At 35.5% G+C, this 19141-nt stretch overlaps 1 protein-coding gene across 1 annotated transcript; it reads left to right on the top strand.

The window, feature by feature from the left end:
* Positions 1 to 3892: 3892 nt before the first annotated feature.
* On the top strand, positions 3893 to 17310 carry ALDH7B4 (aldehyde dehydrogenase 7B4). Its single transcript, XM_088956630.1, has 15 exons — positions 3893 to 4721; positions 5109 to 5195; positions 5356 to 5487; positions 6026 to 6098; positions 6244 to 6266; positions 6417 to 6480; positions 11147 to 11192; positions 12116 to 12296; positions 12965 to 13141; positions 13229 to 13393; positions 14623 to 14763; positions 14883 to 14980; positions 16509 to 16658; positions 16765 to 16834; positions 16928 to 17310. The coding sequence occupies exons 1-14, from the start codon at positions 4587 to 4589 to the stop codon at positions 16817 to 16819; spliced, it is 1527 nt and encodes a 508-aa protein (XP_088812756.1). The 5' UTR covers positions 3893 to 4586; the 3' UTR covers positions 16820 to 16834; positions 16928 to 17310.
* Positions 17311 to 19141: the final 1831 nt, after the last annotated feature.

The raw sequence follows: 19141 nt of genomic DNA, 5'->3' as shown, positions 1-19141 counted from the left end.
CTTGAGTTCGAAGGTATGTCCTGAACTGCCATAGGGCAGGCCAGTTCGGAGAGCCGTGTCCTGAACTGCCATAGGGCAGGCTAGTTCGGTGAGGGGTGTCTCGAACTACTATAAGGCAGGCCAGTTCGGTGAGGGGTGTCTCGAACTACTATAAGGCAGGCCAGTTCGGTGAGGTGTGCCCCGAACTGCTATAAGGCAGGCCAGTTCGGTGAGGTGTGTCCCGAACTGCTATAGGGCAGGCCAGCTCGGAGGTGTGTTCCGAACTGCCATAGGGCGGCCCAGCTCGGGTTTGGCTCGGGGCCTAAGGGAGAGTTTGGGTTCCCAGTAGGGAGTTCGGACTGCTGGTAGAGAGTTCGGACCGCTGGTTCCTCCCTTTAGTGCTCTTGTCTTAGGCGCGCTGTTTGTGCCGAGCTGTTGCCTTTGCCACGTGTTGCGTAATTACGAGGTCGGGCCAAATTTTCCTTCATCATAAATCAACCAAAATCGAATGACCTAACCATGGATATATATTAATATTTTATATTTAAAATTTAAATTTTAATATGGAAAAGTGAGAAATTTTCCATATTTCTTAGTCTAAAATGTTTTATATCATAAATCTAATTTTTTAATTTATTTTTAATAATTACACTATAATTTTTAAAATTAAATTAAATTTTTAAGTTTAAATCTTTTCAACTGACTGACCGAACCAAAAAATTGACCCAAACCGATACAACTTGAGTGAGTCGGTTTTCACAAAAGGTCAGTCGATTTTAGCTAACCAACTCCTCAACTTGACTAGGTCAATTTGGTTGGCCAAATAACCTACGGCCGAACCGAACCAACTCATTAACACTCATAATTTTAGCTAAATTAATAGTCTCATCTTTGATAAATAACAATAGTTTAATCTCCAATAATTATTAAAAATTTATAGCGAAAATACACAATTATTGAAAATATATTAATAATGAAAAATACAATAATTACAAAAATACAATAAGTACTAAAAATATATTAACTTAGTTAATAAATAGTATAATCTCTAATAAACATTAATCAATAAGTTATAACAAAAATACAACTAATACAATAAGCATGATAAATTAAATTTAAAAATTTCAATAATAGTAGTTTAATATCAAATAATTATTCACAGTTTACTATTAAATAACAAACAAAATAAATTTATACATAATCATTGAAAATACATTTATCACAAAAAACAATAAATAATTACTGAAATACAATAAATATTAATTTTTGGTATATATAATTATATAACAAATATAGATTAAGAGTTTAAAATTATTATGAATTAATATTAATTTTTTTGAAAGTTATTTTCTCGAATTATTACTTGATATAAGTGAAATTAGTTATTTACAATATTATGTAAAAATATTAAATTATTATTAATTTCAATATTGTGTTATATTTATTTTTCTTCTTTTAAGAATTTTTTTAAATTCACTACATAATTTCTTTATTTTACCTATTTAAAATATAGTTACGTTAAATATTTTGTTATTTAAATTATTTAGTTATTGAAATTCTTAAATAATATGTAAATAATTTTAAAATATTAATTATTTATTGAATTTAAGTATAGATAAAATCATAATTTATACTATTATTACATAATTTCATTATTAATTTTGTAATATATTAAATTATTATTAATTTCAATATTATGTTATAATTATTTTTCTACTTTTAAGAAATTTTATAAATTTATTACATAATTTCGTTATTTTAACTATTTAAAATCTAGTTATGATAAATATTTAGTTATTTAAGTATTAAAATAATCTAAAAATTTTTTAAAATTTGTTATTTGAATTTTATTTATTTAAAGCTATTACATATTATTAAATATTTTAAAAACATTTGAATCGATAATACAGAAACACATAATTTAAGTTGTTAGTACATAATTTTGTGATATATTTTATAAAAATATAAAATTATTTTTTGTGTTTTTAATAGGTATTTTAAAGTTATTATATGATTTTGTTAGAATATTTAAATAATTTTAAAAATTTTAAATCCAAACTTTCTTTAGATAGATATAGATAAAAAGTAGGGTCGAGAATAAATAGGAATTAGAGATAATTTATGAGTGAAACTCTCTATTAAATTAGAGATAATTTTGGAGATAAATATGAATTAGAGATAATTTAGAAGATAAATATGAATTAGAGATAATTTTGGACAAAGTGGGAGAGGTAGTTTTAGAGAAATTTTAGGAGACAATATTATTTAGGTTATGGGAAATCTCATTGGTTGTTTCACTATTTGTCTAATAATTATATTTATATTTGAAATTCAAATAAAACTAACTATTGAAATTGCAGTAGATTGAAGTGGTTGTGGGTTGTGGATAATCACTTCTACATTTCTTGCATTTTTTTAGAAATGGATGAGAATGTGAGCTTCCCACTTTTCATGTATTTCTAAAGAACTATTATTGAGTGTATGACACGTCTTAGAGTATTACATGTATGAGTTCAAAAATTTAAATGTAGTTAAATGCAATTTATGTATATGAGGAGTGGGTTTTCTTTTTGAAAATGTGAACAACCTGTGTAGAGTCATGGTAACTCTAAGAAATCTAGATACTTTTTGAAAAAAGTCCCTTCCTATGTAAAAACCTTGTCGAGTCCAGTTAAATTTTCAAAAACTATATGCTTTTTTTTTTTACATAAAGACCCTTCTTAGCTAAAAAGCTTGTGGAGTCGTGGTATATCTGTGAAAACTAGATACTTTTTGAAAAAATGTCCCTCCTAATTATAAAATTTGAAGAGTGAGGGTAAATTTGCAAAAATAAGACAGTTTTTTAAAATAGACCCCTCCTTGTTATGGTGAATAGGGGTAAATAAGTAAAAACTAGATACTATTGAAAAAAAGCACCCTCATAAGTAAAAACCTTTCACGGTGGTAAGTCTGTTAAAAGTTGATACTTATTTAAAAAAGCCCCCTAGCTCAAAGCCTTATAAATTGGGGTATGTATGTATGTATTTGGTTAGATAAATAGTCCATACCAAAATGGTTGAGATGGTCAGTCAGCATCCTTCCACAGGGTTGGGGATCAAACCCATGGAATTGTGTAGGCTTTTCGTGGCAGGGCCAGTGGACTTTATGCTCTGCCTGCTGAGTCCTCAGCCCTAAAGCTTCTGTATTTTCTGCTAGGTGAGAATTTGGGACAATATATTCAGAAAACCAATAAAAACATAGGAGAGTTCAAAGCATAAATTTCCCTAAAAAATCACCTCTCACTCAGGATTCACTCTCACTGTGATCATGGGCGGGCCAACTGGCAACATTTGAATATTAGACAAAGTGTTACTATAGGGGATAATATGGTATATGAAGTGGCCTATCTACTTCTTGTAACAAAGTGACTGTGCAATGAAGCATTTCTCTTTTGCCCCCCAAAAAAATAAAACTATAAGATGAATAGATGAAGTCGTATCTGGGAAGTGAGAAATCACATAGGCGATTCGTTCCTGCTCTCCACACACAATTAGACATGGCTGAAAAGTGAGGCGGAAGACATGCAATAATGGAAGCAAATTTCGTGTAGCTGTGTAAGAAGCAAAACAAAATAAAGCAATGGAACCTCAGAGATGTATAATGAAGTAAATATGTCATTCATTCGATGGGGCATTTGAAATCAACAAGCTACTTATCGTCCCTGGTGAGATGCCCAGAAATCAACAATAAATTTAAACAACTCGATTGAGATTTCTCACTCCAGTTGAGTATTCAAATTCATGACAACTTCTACTTATCAAGAGAGACAGAGACTAGAGATGATGGGGACCTCTGATGGAGATGACACTATATAACGGCCATCTGGCCCATTCTCTTATTCTTATTAAACCTCTTCCCCTCCTCCGTACTAACTGTGATTTTCTACTGGAAAATCAAGTAATCAAGTTAAGTCTGGTTATTCTTCTTCACACTAAATTCAGAAACCCACTAATGGAAATGGGTATCTGCCTATCTGGTCAAGCACCTGCTCCAAAATTGGAAGCTGGATCCCTTTTCTTCCATTATCAAGTTACAGTGGCTATAAGATAGATCATAGATGGTTTGGTTGATCTAAATGGATTTTTTTTTTTGGCTGCAAGTTGATCTAAATGGGTTGGCTTTGGCTATACATATCCAATAATTGCAATGGGGAGTGAGTTATTTTGTTTGGTCAACAAAGAAAAATTAAAATACAAAATACAATAATAAAAGGACAAAAAAGGACGTGGCAGTTGCATCAAATTTTCTTGTTTTTGAGTGTCATCGAGTCGATGCGCTCTGACACGTTCCAATTGTAAATTGCTTACTGATGATCAGTCGTATATATACTTGTAAAGTGAGACGGGTGGTTGTATCCTACATCATATCCTTCCAATCGAATCATATCAATCATTACTTGTGAAACTCTTCAGTCTTCACTTCCATTTCTACTTGCGTAACCAAATTCATCCTCATCTCTTCCCTCCTTTTCTCCCTAACATTTACCCCCAGTTCCCCAATCGATTCATCTTTTTCTCTGCGTATAGCTTTATCCATTTTTCTAAATCACTCTTGCAATTATTTCAGAGATGGGTTTTCCGAGGAAAGAGTATGAATTCCTCAAGGAGCTGGGCTTGGGTCCTCGCAATCCGGGCTGTTATGTCAATGGGGTGTGGAAGGGTAGTGGTCCTACAGTTTCTTCTGTGAATCCTGCAAACAATCAGGTTTGGATTCTCCAGTCTTCGATTAAACCCTATTAAAATCGAATCTAATCGGTTTATCGAGATATTAACACTTGATCTGGAGACGGGTCATCATTCTTTTCCTGTGGAAAAGATAATTTGTTTATCTTGCTCAACGACTTTTGTTCGCCGGAGGATCAAATAAAAATTTGATTTTTAGAGTGGAATGTGGACCTTATCAGCATAGGGTGTTATGGACGTTCTCTTGATTCAAATAACCATTCACCCTTTACTGTCGTTGTCGGAAGGAATCATTTACACACAAAACCTACTTCATTTGGTTGAGAAGCTGTGTTTCTGTTACGTTCATTAGTAATTAGTAAAATATTTCATCTAGAACTTCTCTACTGACCCCTCTTGTTGATTCAGATCATTGCTGAAGTTGCGGAAGCATCCCTTAGTGATTATGAGGAAGGTCTGCAGGCTTGCAACGAAGCGGCGAAGATATGGATGCAAGTGAGATTATCGTTTAAGATGATGCTTTTTTGAGATTATCTCTCAACTTTTTATGCATCCTAGATTTAATTGACAATTGAACATTAGATAGTTGTATATGGTGCTTCACTGTTCTATAGCCATGCGATTAAGAACTAAGAGTTTTAGGAATTCCTATCAGGTTCCTGCGCCAAAAAGAGGTGAAATTGTTAGACAGATAGGTGACGTGTTGAGATCCAAACTGCAGCATCTTGGCAGGCTTGTATCGCTTGAGATGGGGAAGATACTTCCTGAAGGAATAGGAGAGGTTCAGGTCTGTTGCGTTACTTTTCTTTTCACATCATCATCTCTGTTTGTTTCATAGTTATTTTTCAAATCATGGAATATGGATGCCGCAGAATTTCCGATCATATCTTTACTTCATATTCAACAGCTGCTTTTCAGGCTGCATTGTTAATGAAATTCCTTTGCTGGAGTACAAACTCCTTAGTTAGTAGTCATTACTTTATTAGTCATTTTTTTAATAACGTGCTACTAGTTCATGCTATTCTTTTCTTTTTTGCCACATATCTTGTGGGTTTATACCCATCTAGGAGCTAGTCGTTGGATTTTGGCTCCAAATTAACTGCAAATTTTGCCACATGTTCTGATAAACCATCACTTGTTATAATGCTTAAGCACTATAAACAGATTTGCAACCACTTGTTGGATGGTATGTTACTTTGTATATGTGCCATTTAATGACTTGAATGAAGTTGGAACATGATTTTCAGTTTTCTTTCAATTAGAACTGAGCTGGTTTTTAAGACCACAGTCTTTTCTCTTGACCCATGATATTCAATTGTTTGTAGGAAATTATTGACATGTGTGATTATGCTGTTGGGCTAAGTCGTCAACTAAATGGATCGGTTATTCCCTCCGAGCGTAAGTAAAAAATTATACTGGTTACTCTTCTTATCTGTAGCTTGGTTTGGCATGCCTTTTCAGTATCAGGGTTTTCACTGGAGGTTTCTTTTCCCACCATGTTTTTGTTTTTCTAATAGACTTTCATTGTATTTTCTGTTAACAGGTCCAAATCACATGATGTTAGAGGTTTGGTGCATGTCTCTGACTTTGGTCTAGGATTACTAAAATTACCTGCACATTGTAGCAATTTATGAGCAAAGCATTATTGATAACAGTTTTGTTTTCTCTTGAACATTACTCATAACATTGTGCAAACACATGGTCTGTATACCACAGGTGTGGAATCCTCTTGGAATAGTGGGTGTAATTACAGCTTTCAACTTCCCATGTGCTGTTTTGGGTGAGTTTTTTACACTTTCATTTTTTTTTTATCAATAACACTTTCATTAACTCATCAAAAGAAGATTTACAATAGGAAGACAAACACACTTATCTTCCAAGAGCAACAAAGAACCTCAAGAAAAGAAAAAAAGAAAGAAAACACATTATAGTTACAGCTTAACCCAAAAAAGTGAATCACTTTCTGCCCATTGTTTAACTAAACTGTGAGCTAGGAAATTAGCCGATCTTTTAACCCAAAGTATCTTAACTTCCATCTCCCACACCAGCCACTTGAATTTCCTCCTCTCATTATTTTACTTCCATAAGCCATTGTGATCTTTAATCAACCACCCTATCACCACCTCTGAATCACCTTCAATTAAGAGTTTCCTGATGTTCAATTCCTTACCTTTCTGTACTCCTTCCATAACTGCAAAGATCTTAGCTCTGAGGGAGTCACCCACTTCAATTGGGCCTGAGAACATAGCAGAAATGATCCCATTTTCATCCCTAAACCCCCAATCCTCGATTGTCATGGATTTCCCCTGCTACACCCATTAAAGTTTAGTTTCACGAATCCACTAGGTGGAGGGGTCCAAGCCACACTCATTACTGACTTAGTCTGTGTGCAATTTGCAATTTCACCCCACTTCCTCAACATGTCATCCACATTGTAATCTGTGAAAAGCTCCAAAGATTTCAGCCACTGTACTGCCCTAATATGAATGATAGTCCTCAGATCTGCTGCTCCTCTCTGAGCTTCTGAGAATATCCTGGAGTTTCTTTCTTCCCAAAGTGTCCAACATACTGCAGCCCTAAAAGGCCTTGCAAGTCTGATGGGGTATTCCAACTACATCCAAATAGGGACAAAGCCCATTCCCAAATTGACCTCGCAAAATGGCAAGACACCAATAGGTGAAAACTAGTCTCCCCATCCGTTTTACAAAGAACACACCATTGAGGTGACAAACAAGTATTGAGTTTCTTCTTTGAAGGAAGAAGCACAAGAAAAAATGCCGTTGGGAGAAGGTGCCCAAATTCTAGAATCTGCCCTAGTGGGGTCTAAGTCAATGTTATGAAGAATTGCAATAAGGCTCAAAATAATGTTAAAGTCTGAGTCCCTCAAATCCCTTCTTAAACCCAAGTTCCACTCAATCCCAGAAGTGGAAGAGGACGGGGTGGTAAAAGACGAGATTGGCTCATTTTTTAGATAAGAAAGAACAAATAAAGAAGGAAACTGATCCTTTAGAGGGGCACTCCCCACCCAGGTTTGTTCCCAAAATTTTATGAAGTTACCGGAATTCAAATCATACCTGATATTAGGGGAGAAAACTGGTAGCAGGTCATTAATGGCTTTCCAAGGAGAACTGGTTGTGATCCTAGCTTTGATTCCAACGTCCCATCCATCATGCTCCAGCCCATGAATACTTGCCACTATTCTAGCCCATAGCTTCTCCTTCTCCAAGGAGAATCTCCACAACCACTTTCCCAACAGAGTCATATTTCTTCTCCTAATATTCCCAAGCCCCAAACCACCACATGTCTTACTCCTACAAACTATCTCCCAGCTAATTCTATGATCCCTCTTTTCCTTTCCCGGTTCCCACAGGAAATCTCTCATTAACTTCTCCAATCTATTAGCAATCTTCACTGGGATTTTGAACACCGACAGGAAAAAGATAGGTAAATTAGATTTACACTGTTCATTCAAAAAACATGTTAAATTGGAGCCAGTGAATCTTCCTTGATGCATGTTTAGATCAGGATGAGGAACAACTATGCCATGATATTTGTTTGAGCTCTTTTAGGAGCCTAATGAGTGAACCCATGAATGGCATATGTTATTTATCATTTCAATAACATATTTTATCTTGGTCACAATTTTTTTGTATAATGTGTATGCTGAGATGGATGACTGGAAAAATTAGAAAGGATAAGGTAAAAAACCAAGTCATTCAAAAGACCTAGGAGTAGCACCATGGTGATAAAATGAAAGAAAGGAGACCTAGATGGCTTAGTCATATGTATAGAAGACAACCAACAGTACCCATAAGAAAGAAGTGATCTGTTGCAAGTTGAAGGGGCTAGAAGGGCTAGGGCTAGACCAAAAAGGAAATGGATCAAAGTAGTTAGAAATGATTCAAGTGCCCATAATTTAATAATGGATATGGCATTAAACAGAATGGAATGGCGAAACTGGATTCATGTTGCATTGTTGCTGACCCCATATAGTTGGGGTAAGGCTTGGATGATGATGATGCTGAACCATTGATAAATCGACAGAATTTAGGATCTAATGCGTCTCAGTAGAAATTTGGATATCTTTTCTAAAAGTCCATGGACAAAATCAGTAATATTTCAAATTCCAAATGAGCTATATTGCAAACTTGTTATGCTTCCTCTAAAATATGAAAAATTGTCTAAATTTCTACAGGTTTAAAAACAGTGTCCTCCAATGTGTGGGATTGTGATGATATTCTTTTTTTGGTAATAAAAAGTTATTAGAAGAAAAGATTAGGATTACACTCAAGGTGAAGAGGCAAAGGAACTTATATCAGAAACGAAACAACAAAGAACAATTAATTTTCAACATTTACAATATTTAAAGTTGACTTAAATCAGCTACAAAAGATAATCTCTCCAAATCTTCAAATTCAGTGTGAGCTTAATATTATTCTAGTATCATAGAGAAAATGCTACCAACAATTTTTCCATAGTTAGAGTTGTTCATTGGGTGAAGGCTTTGAAACTATTCTCTGATTTTTCAGTGGAAGACTTCTTTAGGAATAAGGGATCAATCGCCCTTTCTTCTTCTAGGAATCAAAAGGTTTTGGACGGTTTTGGAGGTTCATTCTCCCCCAAGTGAAGGTTGGATGAAACTTAACTGTGATGGAAGTAGTTTTGGTAATCTGAGTCCCTCTGGAATTGGAGGAGTGATTAGGGACGTGAGTGGGAACATTTGTGGCTTGTTTTCGGGGCCTATTGAGCAGGGTGATTCAGTGAAAGCTGAGTTCATGGTGGCTATTTTTGGGGGCAAAAAGCCAAGGAAATGGGGATTACAATATTTACAGTAGAAGGGGACTCAAAAGTAGTTATTGGCTGGATGAAAAAAGGAGAAGGGTATTATGGCACTTCAGAAAAGAATTCAGGTGGTTCAAGATGCTGTCAAGACATGCAAATTCAGTGGAGGTCTGCTAATGGTTTGGTGGTGGGATTCTTTGCTGTAATGGGTGTTATTTCTAACAACTTGTTGTACAATTCTCATTTTAAGATCTAATAAAATTCTTTGAGTTGCTGATAAAAAAAAAGACACACAAATTTTCCATTGTTATATTTCTTCCTCTCAAATATCCTCATGTTCCTTTCCCTCCAAATTATCCAACAGACTGCAAAAGTTTGCCATGTTATCATTACTGTTGGTTAATAAAGTATGCTAACATAGATGAAGTAAACATTACTTAAATGTCAACTCCATCTATTTCTTCTGGTAATAATAACTTTTTTAGAGATTTTTAGGTTACTTTCATATGTCATACTTGGAGGCACATGCAATGCATGAATGATGAATGTTATAATTTCCACTGTACCACCTGATGCATGCTTTCATGATGTCGTTTTATTTGCCCCGTTTTTTCTATATCATTTTCAGTAATTGTATGCCTATGTTGGCATGAAAAAGAAATTAATCTCTTTTAGCAATACAAAGAGATAGAACTATATCTTCAAGATGTCAGATAATCAGATGGTTATGGCATTTAGTCAACACTTATTAGGGCCCCGTTTAGTGTGTCTTTATGTGCGGTCTTTCGGCTGTATACAAGCCGGGCAGACTGTGCCACGGTCTTTTTCTGTTTGGTTCATAACAGATCTAGCCGCCGAAAGTTGGTGCGCCAAAAAGATGCGAGAAGCCCATTTTGGGCTGATTTCAGGAAGCTCCAAATTGAGCTTCTCGTGTCTTTCTCACTTTATTCTCGCGCGGAAAGACATGGAAAGATGCACAGAAAGACATGCGGTAGCCAAGCTAGCTTCAGGCTGCTCAGATCTTCATGCAAAAGCTCAGTGTTCCTTTTGACTGTCAGAGCTACCAGATGATCTTCCCAAAAGGCTTGCCAAACGGCCCCGAGATGAACTATAACAGAGCTTTGTCTTTAGATGGCTCACCTAGTCATGGAGGGCAATCAGAAATCTTGTTGCCTGGCCAAAAGAGGGGCTATTTTATTTAGATGGCTCCCACATGAATTTAATTTGTCTTTAACTTGTTGTTTTGATGAGAACACCTTACTTCAACTAATATAAATACCACCCACCAACGACATTAAGCACTCTCTCCTTCAATAAAAGAGAGAACCCCTAAAACATAAGAGGGTCATTTTTTTTTAAGTAAAACATAAGAGGGTCAATTCCCAATGTGGGTCTTGGTTATCCAGGGTCTTGGGAGGGTTGAACTGAATATGGACCTTATCCTTGGCGCTTTCTGTGCCAAGTGGCCACTTTAGAGAACATTACTCCAAGTAGCATATGAAATGCATTTTCTGTAGGTATGAACCTGAAGGTTGAGCATCAATGTTTTCCTTGAGCTTTGCTTTAAGGCAAGCCTAAAAGGAGGGCATGGGGTTTCAATTCTTATAAGTTTGATGGTTAAACATTTCTTCCATTACATGACCTCTTTACATTGTTTGGTGTAGGATGGAATGCCTGCATTGCATTAGTCTGTGGAAATTGTGTTGTCTGGTAAGTTTATAACACCTTATATGCCTTGCTTCTCAAATTTCTGTGCATGGATTTCACCCTAGAAATGGGGTGTACAGGGTTGTCTTATTTAGTATACAAGTATGGAAAACATGAATCTTTTTTTTTTTTTTTTTTATGTTAACTGAATAATAAATGTATCTGAATCAATTTTCATCCTTATGTTAGATGAACTCTTTTAGTAAAGTGTTTGTGGTATGTAAATGTTTTTTTTTTTTTTTAGAATTAGATTTAGATAGAAGATTTAAAGAAAGAAAAGAGCAAAAAAAAATCATCAATCACTCATCAGCCACCTATAATCACTCCAATATCATTCATCACATATTTGCAATAATAAAAATGCATAGGTTGTCTAGGATCAGCCAAACTCCTTCCTAAAGTAAGAAAAAGGATTGTACCACTCATACCCTAACAAAAATAAAACTGAAGGACTCCTTAGCTACTTAACTAATTAATCTGAAATTGTCTACAGCTAGACAAATTAAACCAATAGGTTGGACCCCCCCTACATGTAAAATGACCAAAATACCTGCATTGCTTGAAAGCACAAAAATAAATCCAAAAGAATTCAATTTTGATCCTCTGGTTCCTGCATCATCGAAACTGTCAGTTCATTGGGATTGGTTGTATGTTTATTCCCCAACTTCATGCCAGCTGTATGCATCTCATGTATTTTAGCTTTCATCAAGTGGCATAGGCCATTGAAATACTTATGTTTATGATCCATGAAAGCCCAAATAAATGTGGCTTAGTTTGTCCATGTTTGCTTTTGGACTCAAAACTTACCTGTGAATCAAAGTTTGGAGGTGGAGCTTGTCTGGGCCCTGAATTATAGTTCCATTATATCTGTTCAACCTAAAAGCATCCCTTCTTTACAATGGAACTCACTGTGTTATCTTTCATAGGAAGGGTGCTCCAACGACTCCTTTAATCACTATTGCAATGACAGAGATTGTGGCTACTGTCCTAGAGAAGAACAACCTACCAGGTGCCATTTTTACTTCCTTTTGTGGGGGTGCTGAAATAGGTGAAGCCATAGCAAAAGATTCACGTATACCACTGGTTTCGTTCACTGGAAGTACGAAGGTTTTTATATCTTTGTCTTAATCTTTTTGAAATGGTTCACATTGCACTAAATTACTAACTACTGAGCTGATGGTTTACTTAATATCAAAATCAACCCTCCCACTGAAAGTTTAGAATAACAATTAATGTTTCCGGTGCTCATTATCGCTGAGCTTTACTTGAAACAAATCTTCAATGATCCTTCTGTAGTGTTTCTTTAGTAGCAGTAACTATGGTTTTTTCATGAAAGAATAGTTCTGTTTTTAATGCATATGTAAAACATGTTTTGTACCATTATAAATATGGATTAAGACAAAAGCACCATGTATTTTATCCTTTACCCTTGGTAGATGCAGCTAGCAATTGATACTGTTTCCCTGCCTAACATGGAATTCTGATTGTTCATATCAAGAAAGACAATATTTTTTCTTTGTTCTAAATTATCTGAACTGAACAGTGTCTGACATCTTAGTCACGTACTGTATTTTTTTTATAAAATTCACCTTTCCTTTTGACATATATGTAGGACTTCTTTTATATACTTCTTGCTTATTATTATTAAGTTTTTGATCAAATATACATTTATTTTCTTTTATATATTATGTTTTCAATTTTGCTCTTATTTCTATTGACTTTCAATCATATAACAAGGGTTTCCATTAGTACATCTCACATGTTTACAACCACAGGTGGGTCTTAAGGTTCAACAAACAGTCAATGAGAGGTTTGGGAAATGCTTGCTTGAGTTAAGTGGGAATAATGCCATAATTGTCATGGATGATGCTGACATCCAGCTAGCTGTGCGTTCTGTTTTGTTTGCTTCTGTTGGTACAGCTGGTCAACGCTGCACAACTTGTCGTAGACTGGTAAAATACTTTGTGTGTATGCATGCATTTATAAAGTTTCAATGTGGCCAAAGAATCAAAGTTTCCTCCTTTTTCTTTTGGTTACAGCTTCTTCATGAAAGTATATATCAAAATGTATTGGATCAACTAATTGGAGTCTACAAACAAGTTAAAATTGGCGACCCTTTGGAGAAAGGTACCCTCCTAGGGCCACTGCATACTCGTGCTTCAAGAGAGAACTTTGAAAAGGGCATTGAAATAATAAAGTCTCAGGCATGTATTACCTCTCTTACAATCCAATTCAATTGATATCAGTGATTAAATTTTCATTTTATTTTTGTTCTTGTTAATCTCTTTCATATTGTTTACAATATTTACATGCATTGGGTACTGGCCTTTTATTTGCATGCATGCTCACACATTATCTGGTTTTCCCCCTTTTGAAATTATAGCAACTGTATCCATACGTCCATTTAATTTGCTTAATTAACTACTGGATAATTCTTGAAATGCCCTTTTTTTTCCTTCAGTCCTTTGGAAGAATTTCATCCCCGCCTTATCCCGATTATATTGGGTTGGCTACACGAATCCTGTTTCGTCAATCCGTTCTATTTAAAGCCATAGCCACTATTAAATTTTTAGTGCTTAAAACTTCTACCCATGTCCTTTTTGGTCTACCCTGAGCTTTTCTGGCCCCTTCAACCTTTGGAAGAATTTCCCGAACTGAAAAGGGAAAATCTACTAGCTGATCCCAGAATTAGAAAGGTCTTCAAATTTTAACAGAATCTAAAGCTGAGACTGTTAATCTTTTTTCACATTTGAATGTTTTGGGGAGTTATTTGTTTTCTCAGCCCTTGAAAACCACATTGATCTTGACAAATTTCAAACTAAGGACTTACTGTCGAATTATTCAACAAATACTCTTTCTTCCTAGCAAAAATTAAAGAAGAAATGTAAGAGAAAATTATTTAATGTGTAAAACAAAAAGGGATGGGAGGGCTAACAGAAAGGATCCCACAACAAATAAATACACTAATAAATAAATAAAATAGCTTATATTTCTTGATTTAATCCTTTGAAAGCATCAAGGTTCAATTGATTGTTGTTGTGTGGTTACCACTCAAAAACTTCTTCACATTCCGTAGATGCTGTTTAGCATTACTTAAAGGTTAAGCTGAAATACGAAGTGAAATTGGTAGTCTTGAAACCATCTGGGGGGGGTCTTTATATAGCAGCTGAAGTGGCTAAACTGACTTATTGTTTTGTCTTTCAGTGAATAAGTTACTAAGGAAGTTGGATTCTCTTTAATAGCTTAATCTGAAGTTGGGTTAATTACTATACCCTCAAATGTTTTACTTTTTAATTATTTTATCAAATAAAAGACAAAGCAATAAGTCATTCTTTTCCATCACTTCATCTGTTATCAAACAGCCCTTGTGCACAACATTTTTTTTTGGACTTACTTAGCCTTGATTCCATTCTCATTGGTTAAATTTATACAGGGGGGAAAGATCCTCACTGGAGGATCTGTTATAGAATCTGAGGGAAACTTTGTGCAGCCTACTATAGTTGAAATTTCTCCAAGTGCAGCTGTAGTTAAAGAAGAATTGTTTGCTCCAGTTCTTTATGTGATGAAATTTCAGGTACTGTATTTATAAAGTAGTTTTTTGTCTCGATATTTTCAGTTTGTTTTTCAATTGGTTTGGATCAATCTTCTCCATCTCTTTTATTTATATTGAATAAAAATGAAATCCTTTTGCAGACACTAAAAGAAGCAATTGAAATAAACAATTCTGTACCACAAGGATTAAGTAGTTCTATCTTCACACGTAGACTGGAAATTATCTTCAAATGGATTGGGTAAGTACTGATAGTAACAAGCTTCCTTTGCTAATGTCTGGTGCCAGTAATTATTTTGTTGTAATGCATGCATGACCTTTTGGACTGATATCTGTGTTAGATGGCGGTTTTACCAAATGTAATGCCTCTCACTGGTCTTTCTCACTGATTATAACAAGTTTTCCTTTGCTTCTCTTCATATTACTATTTCTGATCTGATGGCAAGGAGAAAATTTGATTGATTATCTTGAGCTCATGATATTAAATGAAACCTTTTCCGGTGGTTTTGTAGTTATGTTATCATTGCAAGGGGTGTATGACATAGCAGATTAATACTCAGATCCATGATAACAAATGACTTATTGTTATACATTGATCATTGTTCTATATCTCTTCGGGTATATCATTGCATTGTTTCTCCTGTATATGAAGTGCATATTACTATTTTGAATGGTGAGTAGAAGATTCAGGTAGGCGTCCTTAACATTACTGCATAAACTTAAGGTTGTAGAATTAGTGTAGTGCAGCAGCCAGTTACCCTTAAACGCAGGATCTCTTGGAGCAAAATTTGGAACTAATGAGCATTCTTTGTCATAATTTGGGGGATGGGATTGCCTTCTTGCCTCACCACATGCATCCTATATTTTTGTTAGCAGTGGTAATGAAAGCAATGGAAAGGAAATAACCAATATCAGGGAAAGGAATAGCTCATTTATCTCATTTTAAGGGAAATAGCTTGAGATGCACGGACCAGGGATTGTTTTTGCTACAAAGCTGACAGTTGGTGTTGTAGAAGAGCATGAGCCACTTGTTTAAGTTTCTCTGCCAAGCATAAATGCATTTCTTTCAGTGATCATGTGTGAATAGAAAATATACATGTAACATCCATCATTAAACCCTTTGCCTAGCTGCAAAAATTACTTACATTTCTAATTTTCTCAGATACTTTTAAGATCATCTTCATTTAACTTGTCCCATCTGAGGTCAACAGTAGAAGCCATGGTTCTCCATTCTGTTGAAGCCATGGTTCTCCATTCTATTCTATATTCTTTATAGAATGAGCTGCCAAATCCTGTTTTTTCGTTCCCTTGAATTAAAAATCCATTCAGGCTATCCATAAATAGATAAATGTAAACATTGCAAACGTTTTCTACCAAAGAAAAAAACATTAAAAACTTTGAATCATGTTTTCGAGCATTCTAGGGAATGAAAAAAAGGATTTGATAGCTCATTCTATAAAGAATATAGAATAAGAATGGAGAACCGTCATACCTTCAAAGTTGATGCGAGTAGAATATATAACCTCTAATTAGCAGGTTAAAATCTTGTGGCACTGAATTACTAAATACCCTTCTTTTCGTATGAATTGCTGTAAGCAGGTCATTCCTCATATTTTCTTTCCTCTTCTCATTTTTTCATGGCTTCAAAATTATAGATTATATTTTAGACAAATTTGTGGAACCCACTGTAGCCTTTTTTTTGGTCACATGTGCTAGATTAAGTTCATTTTCTAGTAGTTGGGGTCTTCTCACATTTGAGTGTCATGCAGGCCACATGGCAGTGACTGTGGTATTGTGAATGTAAACATACCCACAAACGGTGCTGAGATTGGTGGTGCTTTTGGTGGTGAAAAGGCCACTGGAGGTGGTCGTGAAGCTGGAAGTGACTCTTGGAAGCAGTACATGCGGCGTTCTACATGGTAAAACTGATTAAAGTTTGTTTTTTTTTTCGAGTGCTATTCCTATTAGTTTAGACTTTAGAATGCAAGTTAGATTTGGCACTGACCAATCAATGACTCTTGACAGTACCATCAATTACGGGAGTGAACTCCCACTGGCACAAGGAATCAACTTCGGCTAAAAGGTCCCAACACTGGTAAATTGTGCATTATCATCTTATTATTTTGATACCCTCTGCAAGCTTTACCATCTCTTTACATGAAACTCACTGCAGGTGTTCCACCTGCAGGAATAATCAATACTCTCACCCTGAAATTTCTTCAAATCAAGATTTTGCCACTATTGGCAATTTTAGTGTCAAATGGCAGGGCTGGCCAGACAATATGAACGAGACTGGGTTGGCTATTATTTCAGATTTCTTGATGAAACAAGGGGAATGGAAAGGAAAATAAATAAAGGAACATTTATTATTTATTCCTGTGTTATTTTTTTGGTGGCTCTGATGATTTCATTCCTTGCTAAATGCCCTTCTGACAGTTGATGGGTTCAAGCTTGGAAGTTGGACTACAAAACTGAAAGAGTATTTTGTAGCCTGAACTTACTGCCTTCCGTGTTTTTGGGGCACCAAGGAAGTCTTGAGCTATTGGTATCATATTTGATTATTGGATGCCAGCAGTGTTTTTTTTTGCCTGGTGATGATACATCTTACTGGATCTAGTTGTTTGCCCATTTATCAAGTTGGTGGTCAGAGACTCAGACTTAGAATATGGTATCTAGTCAGTGGTTCGGTTTCGGCCACGATGTCGACCAGTGCTGCCCAAAACTAGGGTCCAGGTGTGTTTTTAAGTATAGTAGTAATACATTAGGATTCAGGAGAGCACTGCAGCAATGATTCTAGATGAAGTGAGAAAACAAAGAAAATCAGTGCGATTGGGAAATATGATCAGTCTCTGTTTTTGTGTGACAACTATTTATCGGTTACCACCCAACTTTAGAAATGTGGGCAGGAGACCGGATTCAGTAGGCACACCATTGTGAGCATATTCTGCCAACTCTAATCACACGATAAATATTTTGACACTTGCCTTCAAATTACTTGGTGTATTCTTCTTGTGTGCCTACCTGATCCGAGACTGGATTAGCCTACGAACCTACATCTTCGTAATCCCTGTTAGGGTCTAGATGGCAATGGGATATCCAGCAAGCAGGAACGCTATACACTCTAAAAGTATCGACATCCACCTGCACATTCAACATCTCCTTAAACACGTGTATGGGAGATATTCCAATGTGTGGTTGGATGCCATGTGTGCAGAGTTTTTTTTGCTTATAAGAGATCCGGGTTTGTCTAGATGTGGGCACCCGACAATTCCATTATCACGTTTTTATAGGGTAAATTCTACAGACAATTCCATTATCACGTTTTTATAGGGTAAATTATAAACTATCACCCTGTATTTGTGGATGAGGACACATACTCACATAGCCCCCCTATGGGAGATATTCCAATGTGCGGTTGGATGCCAATGTGTGCAGAGTTTTTTGCTTATAAGAGATTCGGGTTTGGTTGGGGATGAGGACACAGCCTCTTGAACTTTATTTTCTAGATTTCAGCACTTTGCTAAAGCAAAATATCTTTTGAATTGGGTTGTTGTGCTTACAAACTCTTGCCAAATAAGAAACAGAGTCCATCTTAGGGTTTGGAAGAACAGTACTCTAGTTCAAGAGAGAGATTGTGCTTTAGCATGCCCATTTTTATTATTCCTTTCTACTTAAAGGGGGTGTAAGCAAGTTAAGTCAAGTCAAGACACTCGTGAGCCATTTGACCTTGACTCATTACATACTCACATTTGAATATTTCATTCACAAACTATTGAGTTCAAGCCGAGCTTGAGAAGTTGAGTTGAGATTTGAGTTTGTAATACTCAGTTTGAGCAGCTTGCATGCCTAATCGAGTATTTAATAAAATACTAATTTTTGATATATTTTTATTTATAATACTTTCAATATTTTATGTTGTTTAATATTTTATGATTAGTTTTACCTAGAGCTGCCTTTCTGCAATTTGTTCGTTCCTTGCTTCAATCTTCACTCTATCGCTGCACTTTGTTCTCTAAACTAATGTTGCTAACCTTCACCTTCAAACTAAAGTTTTCGAGATCAAATCAGCCCCGCACAGTACATCTTCGTTGTGTATTAGGAACATCTCCTGATGATGATGTCATCATTGTGAGACGTTGGGGGGGGGGGGCGCTGATTTGAACTCCAAAGTCAAGTCAAATATCCTCATCAAGTAGGAAAACCAAAATTCAATTGATTCAAAGTCGAGTTTTGATTAATGAGTTTCTGAGCTGAGTCTAACGTGAGCAATGAATATAACATTACTTATTTTATCATTTTAAACCATTGAAATAGCCTACTCTGAATGTAATGCACCAGTGACCCTAATAATTAATACGATACGCATTGATATATTGTGATATTTTAAACCTTCACTATTAAT

This window comes from Nelumbo lutea, chromosome 8 (genome assembly GCF_056320005.1).
Source record: "Nelumbo lutea isolate HS-2025 chromosome 8, American lotus-T2T, whole genome shotgun sequence".
NCBI classification, from domain to species: Eukaryota; Viridiplantae; Streptophyta; class Magnoliopsida; order Proteales; family Nelumbonaceae; genus Nelumbo; species Nelumbo lutea.
This window is presented reverse-complemented; position numbering and strand designations above follow the sequence as displayed.